Source organism: Lepidochelys kempii, chromosome 24 (assembly GCF_965140285.1).
Source record: "Lepidochelys kempii isolate rLepKem1 chromosome 24, rLepKem1.hap1, whole genome shotgun sequence".
NCBI lineage: Eukaryota > Metazoa > Chordata > Testudines > Cheloniidae > Lepidochelys > Lepidochelys kempii.
In genome coordinates, this window is record NC_136403.1 from 18124727 (window position 1) to 18130724 (window position 5998).

General features: G+C 63.5%; 1 protein-coding gene across 1 annotated transcript; it reads left to right on the plus strand.

Annotated features, from left to right (window-relative positions):
* Positions 1–5050, plus strand: LOC144929838 (chemerin-like receptor 1). Its single transcript, XM_078850442.1, has 2 exons — positions 1–56; positions 3194–5050. The coding sequence occupies exon 2, from the start codon at positions 3202–3204 to the stop codon at positions 4240–4242; it is 1041 nt and encodes a 346-aa protein (XP_078706568.1). The 5' UTR covers positions 1–56; positions 3194–3201; the 3' UTR covers positions 4243–5050.
* Positions 5051–5998: the final 948 nt, after the last annotated feature.

A 5998-nucleotide genomic window follows, 5' to 3' on the forward strand; every position in this document is an offset into this window, starting at 1 on the left:
AAACAAGCTCAGGGCCAGGCACAAGCGCACGGGGCCGGCGGGCGCTGCCTCCCCAGGTAACGGGGTGGGGGGCCCCCCCCAGCCCCTGTGGCGGCCGGACCGGGCACACGGGCAGGGGCCGGGCGGGGGGGTAATAGACCAGCTCTGTGTGCGTGGGGGGGGCCCACGTTGTGTGTCAGCTGTGTGTGCGTTATACCCATCGCTCCGTGTGTGTGTCTGCGGGCAGGCGTTGTGTGTCGCTCGTGGCTGTGTGTGTGTTATCACACTGGGTCTGTGTGCGCCCACGTTGTGTGTCGCTCGTGGCTGTGTGTGTGTTATCACACTGGGTGTGTGCGTGCCCACGTTGTGTGTCGGTCGTGGCTGTGTGTGTGTTATCACACTGGGTGTGTGCGTGCCCACGTTGTGTGTCGGTCGTGGCTGTGTGTGTGTTATCACACTGGGTGTGTGCGTGCCCACGTTGTGTGTCGGTCGTGGCTGTGTGTGTGTTACGACACTGGGTGTGTGCGTGCCCACGTTGTGTGTCGGTCGTGGCTGTGTGTGTTATCACACTGGGTGTGTGTGTGCCCACATTGTGTGTCGGTCGTGGCTGTGTCTGTGTTATGACACTGGGTGTGTGCGTGCCCACGTTGTGTGTCGGTCGTGGCTTTGTGTGTGTTACGACACTGGGTCTGTGTGTGCCCACGTTGTGTGTCGGTCGTGGCTGTGTCTGTGTTATGACACTGGGTGTGTGCGTGCCCACGTTGTGTGTCGGTCGTGGCTTTGTGTGTGTTATGACACTGGGTGTGTGCGTGCCCACGTTGTGTGTCGGTCGTGGGTGTGTGTGTGTTATGACACTCCGGGTCTGTGTGTGCCCACGTTGTGTGTCGGTCGTGGCTGTGTGTGTGTTACGACACTGGGTCTGTGTGTGCCCACGTTGTGTGTCGGTCGTGGCTGTGTGTGGGTTAGGACACTGGGTCTGTGTGTGCCCACGTTGTGTGTCGGTCGTGGCTGTGTGTGTTATCACACTGGGTGTGTGCGTGCCCACGTTGTGTGTCGGTCGTGGCTGTGTGTGTGTTATGACACTGGGTGTGTGCGTGCCCACGTTGTGTGTCGGTCGTGGCTGTGTGTGTTATCACACTGGGTCTGTGTGTGCCCACGTTGTGTGTCGGTCATGGCTGTGTGTGTGTTACGACACTGGGTCTGTGTGTGCCCACGTTGTGTGTCGGTCGTGGCTGTGTGTGTGTTACGACACTGGGTCTGTGTGTGCCCACGTTGTGTGTCGGTCGTGGCTGTGTGTGTGTTATCACACTGGGTGTGTGCGTGCCCACGTTGTGTGTCGGTCGTGGCTGTGTGTGTTATCACACTGGGTCTGTGTGTGCCCACGTTGTGTGTCGGTCGTGGCTGTGTGTGTGTTATGACACTGGGTGTGTGCGTGCCCACGTTGTGTGTCGGTCGTGGCTGTGTGTGTGTTATGACACTGGGTGTGTGCGTGCCCACGTTGTGTGTCGGTCGTGGGTGTGTGTGTGTTATGACACTCCGGGTCTGTGTGTGCCCACGTTGTGTGTCGGTCGTGGCTGTGTGTGTGTTACGACACTGGGTCTGTGTGTGCCCACGTTGTGTGTCGGTCGTGGCTGTGTGTGGGTTAGGACACTGGGTCTGTGTGTGCCCACGTTGTGTGTCGGTCGTGGCTGTGTGTGTTATCACACTGGGTCTGTGCGTGCCCACGTTGTGTGTCGGTCGTGGCTGTGTGTGTGTTATGACGCTCCAGGTCTGTGCGTGCCCACGTTGTGTGTCGGTCGTGGCTGTGTGTGGGTTATGACACTGGGTCTGTGTGTGCCCACGTTGTGTGTCGGTCGTGGCTGTGTGTGTTATCACACTGGGTCTGTGTGTGCCCACGTTGTGTGTCAGTCGTGGCTGTGTGTGTTATCACACTGGGTCTGTGCGTGCCCACGTTGTGTGTCGGTCGTGGCTGTGTGTGTGTTATGACGCTCCAGGTCTGTGCGTGCCCACGTTGTGTGTCGGTCGTGCCATGGCGTGTGAATTGTAACACCCTAGCTCCGTGCGTGTGTCTGCCCTGCGGCCGGACCCGGGCCGCCCCATCGGGGTCAGACCGACCCAGGCCAGGCAGCAGGCGAGCCAGGGGCTGCGGGGGCGGGGGGGGGGAAGGTGCCCCCGACTCGTCGCTCGTTTTCAGCAGGGGCTGGAGCGAAGCGAGGGTGTGTCCGTCTGTCCCGCAGTGTAGACAGACCGGGGGGGAGGGAGGGTCTGTGGCTCTGTTGTGCCGTTTGGGGGGGGGTCCGAGGATGCTCCATGTGCGAGCTGGGAGGGGGCTGTGGGGGAGGGGGGCTGAGATTTGTCTTGGTTGTTCTGTGCCGGTGGTTGGGCTCTGGTAGCTTTTGGGGGGTGGGGGCGAGTCTGGGCCATGGCCCTGTCCTGGATAAGTGGGAGGGCTGGGTCTGCCCTGCATAGAACCCAGGAGTCCTGGCTCCGAGCCCCCACTCCTGTCTCAGAGCCAGGGGGAGAACCCAGGCGTCCTAGAAGCCCTGCACAGGGTTATTTCCCCCTTTTTCCTGGTTGAGAGGCACCACCGCCGGGGGGAGCAGAGATGAAAACCAGGTGTGGAAGTTGGCGTCTCTCCGCCCACAGTCCGGACACCGGGCAAGGAGCCAGATGTACGCCCGCGCCCCCCAGGCTGCCAGGGAACGATCATGCCCCCACTAGCTACCACCGCTCCCGGGGCCCTTAGCTGGGAGCCCAGAGACGGACAAAGGGCTCAGCCCTGCAGCACCTGGGGAAGACCCGGGTTGAGCCTGGCCATGCAAATAAACCCAGCCCCACCTCCACAGAGGGTTGCTGTGAACCCTTCCCTGGCTAGGGGGTGCCACCCCCAGGGCAGGGACTGGCTGGCTCAGTGGGGCAGGGAACGGGACACGGGACCTTTCCCCTCTCGGGGGCACTAGCCCCGATCCGGCCCCTGGGCAGGGACTGGCCACTCAGTGGGGTAGGGAACGGGACACGGGACCTTTCCCCTCTCGGGGGCACTAGCCCCGATCCAGCCCTAGGGTGGGAGACTGGCTGACTCAGTGGGGCAGGGAATAGGACATGGGGCCTTTCCCCTCTCGGGGGCACCGGTGCTGGTCCGGCCCCAGGGCGGGGGACTGGCAGGCTCTGGGAACAGGCCTCCCCTCACTCTCAGTGTCTCTCTCTGTCTCAGGTCCTGGCATGGAGGCCAACGTCTCCGGTCTCTGGCTGACCAGCCCTGGTCCTTCTCCTGTCAAGGCCAAGGCTGACCTGAGCGCCGTCATGGACCGAGTCCAGGTCATCTTCTACACCGTGGTCTGTGTGGGGGGCTCGCTGGGCAACGGGCTGGTGATCTGGCTCACTGCCCGCCGGGCCGGCCGCTCCATCAACTGCGTCTGGTTCCTCAACCTGGCGGTGGCCGACTTCATCTTCTCGGTCACCCGGGTGGTGCCCCTAGCGAAGAACGCCTTCTACCGCGGGCACTGGCCCTTCGGCGTCTTCCTGTGCCGGGCCACCAGCTTCACCAAGTACCTCAACATGTTCTGCAGCCTCTTCCTCTTGGCAGCCATCAGCCTGGACCGACTGGCGGCCGTGGCCTTCCCGGTGTGGTCCAGGAACCGCCGGGGGCCCCGCCTGGCGTGGGCGGCCGCTGCTGGGGCCTGGGGGGCGGCCGCCGCGGCCAGCCTGCCCTTCTACCTCTACCGCAACCTGGTGCCGGAGGGGAAGGCCAGTGGCCTCAAGTGCTCCTTGACGCTGGGAGAAGGGCCCAAGCTGACGCTGTATCTCCTCCGGCTGCTCTGCGGCTTCCTGGCCCCCTTCGCCATCATCCTGGCCTGCTACGGGGCCCTGGCGGCCATGCTGAGGGGGCGCCCGGCCACCGTCCGCTCCAGGAAGCCCTTCAAGGTCATGGCGGCCATCGTGGTGACCTTCTTCCTCTGCTGGGCCCCCTACCACCTCTTCCTCCTCCTCAAGCTGGCAGGCGTCAAGGGCCATGCCATGGCCGTGGGGCTGCCGCTCGCCTCCTCCCTGGCCTATCTCAACAGCTGCGCCAACCCTGTCCTCTACTTCTTCATGGGGCTGGACTTCCGCCGGGCGCTGGGCCGCACCACCTTGGCCGGGGCCTTCCGCCGGGCCCTGCTGGAGGACGCGGGCTACTCCGCCGGGTCCCACAGCCGCAGGAAGCAGGCAGCCTCCTCCGTGGATGGGCTGGCCCAGAGCTCGGTGGCCCCCAACCTGGCTTGAGAGACCCCGAACTTATCCAGAACAGGGAGCAGGGCCTGTGGGGCCGAGGGAGGCAGGGACTGAGTGAGGGGGGTGCCCCTGGCATGGACGGCAGTGGCAAAGAGAGCAGCCCAAAGGCAGATGCCAAAGAAGCCCCGCAGCCATCCCACTGTAGACACCAATGTGCTTCTTCCTGACCAGAGACCTGTGGGTGTCCCCAGAGCGGGGACAGCAGCAAAGAGGGCTACACGCAGCCCTACACACACATACTCACACTGACAGCACCCCCGCCCACAGCCTTTATCCATCCCACTACCCCCACCAACGTGAGTGCCGCTGTCCTTGAACCAGACTCCTCCATCCACCCCCAAAGCACTTGGAGGAAGAGCTCCACAAACACAGCCTCTGCCCACCCCCAACACACACACGTGCACACAGCCCCGCCCGCACCCAGCCATGAGGTATCCCACCGGCCCCACCAATGTGCTTCCCTGTCCTGGAGAGACTTGCCTGTGGGGCTGCAGAACAAACAGCAGCTTGGATAGCGGCTAAGAGCCCACTGCCTGCCCAGAGCTCAACCCTCCCTTTCCACCCCCCACTGCTCCCCGCACACACACACAGATCCACCCCATCCATCCCACCTCCCCACCACTGTGCCTGATTCTCTTATGGCCTGGCCCCTCCCACATCCCTCCAGGGCGGGAGGCCACCAAGCCCTGCCCTGTTGGAGCGGGGGGGGGGGGCCCAGTCAGGCCAGGAGGTCCCAGTGGCAGCTTGGGTCTGAGTCCCCACAAACTCATGCCATGGATCGTCCCATTAAAACAACAGCTTCTCCTTGAACGTCTCTGGCCTGTTCGCTGCACGTGAGCCCAGCCCCGACATGGGGGAGGGAGCCTGGGAGGCCTGGGAGACAAAGGGCTCCTTGTGACGAGGTGCTGTTGGCACAGGAGAGGTTGTGGTTACAGTAGGGGTGAGGAGGCTGGGAGCCAGGACTCCTGGGTTCACTCCCCGGCTAGAGCCGGGGGTCTGGGAGCCAGGACTCCTGGGTTCGCTCCTCAGCTTTGGGAGGCCTCGCCAATCCTTGTGTGCCTGAGACATCCACAGTCTGGGGGTCAGAGCTGCCAGCCACAAACCTCCCAGTCTATCACCTGCCTACTTGCTGCTTTGTGATCCACCCGGGGCACCAGCAGAGCTGTGGGGCTGCAGGGGGGGAAGGAAGCCCAGGGGGCTGGGGGTCAGGAGTGAGGGGCACCGGCAGAGCTTGGAGTGGGGGAGCCCAGGGGGCTGGGGGTCGGGAGTGAGGGGCACCGGCTGCGATAGAACTAGAGAGACCCAGCCCGTGGGTCGGATGAGATTCTGTAATAAATAGTTGGCACCAGCAGGGGGCAGCGACCCTGGGGCCCACAACAGACACAGGGGGGTGGGGTACAGACGAGATCCAGGGGCGTAGGGGGCTCCCCCTACTGCCACCATTGGGCTCAGCCCCGGCCCCCTGAGCCTTGGCCACATGGCGCAAAGCATGCTGGGAAAGGCCACACAGCCACCAGATTCTTCCCCGCCCGCTGAGAGAGACTCCACACTCCCCATTGGTGGGGACTTGGCCACGGTGCCCTCCAGGGACGGCCACCATTGGCCAGTTCGATCCCAGTCTCCTCCGATTGGTGCATCCCCGAAGTCTGTTCCCATTGGTCGAGATTTTGGAGTCAATTGGGAAAGCCAAGCCGCCATTGGTCAGTTCAGTCCATGTCTCCTACGATTGGTGGAAACTCCAGCTGAG

Bases quoted from the DNA above. Each gene is read 5' to 3' on its own strand.
- LOC144929838 (XM_078850442.1), top strand. From the start codon at position 3,202: ATGGAGGCCAACGTCTCCGGTCTCTGGCTGACCAGCCCTGGTCCTTCT.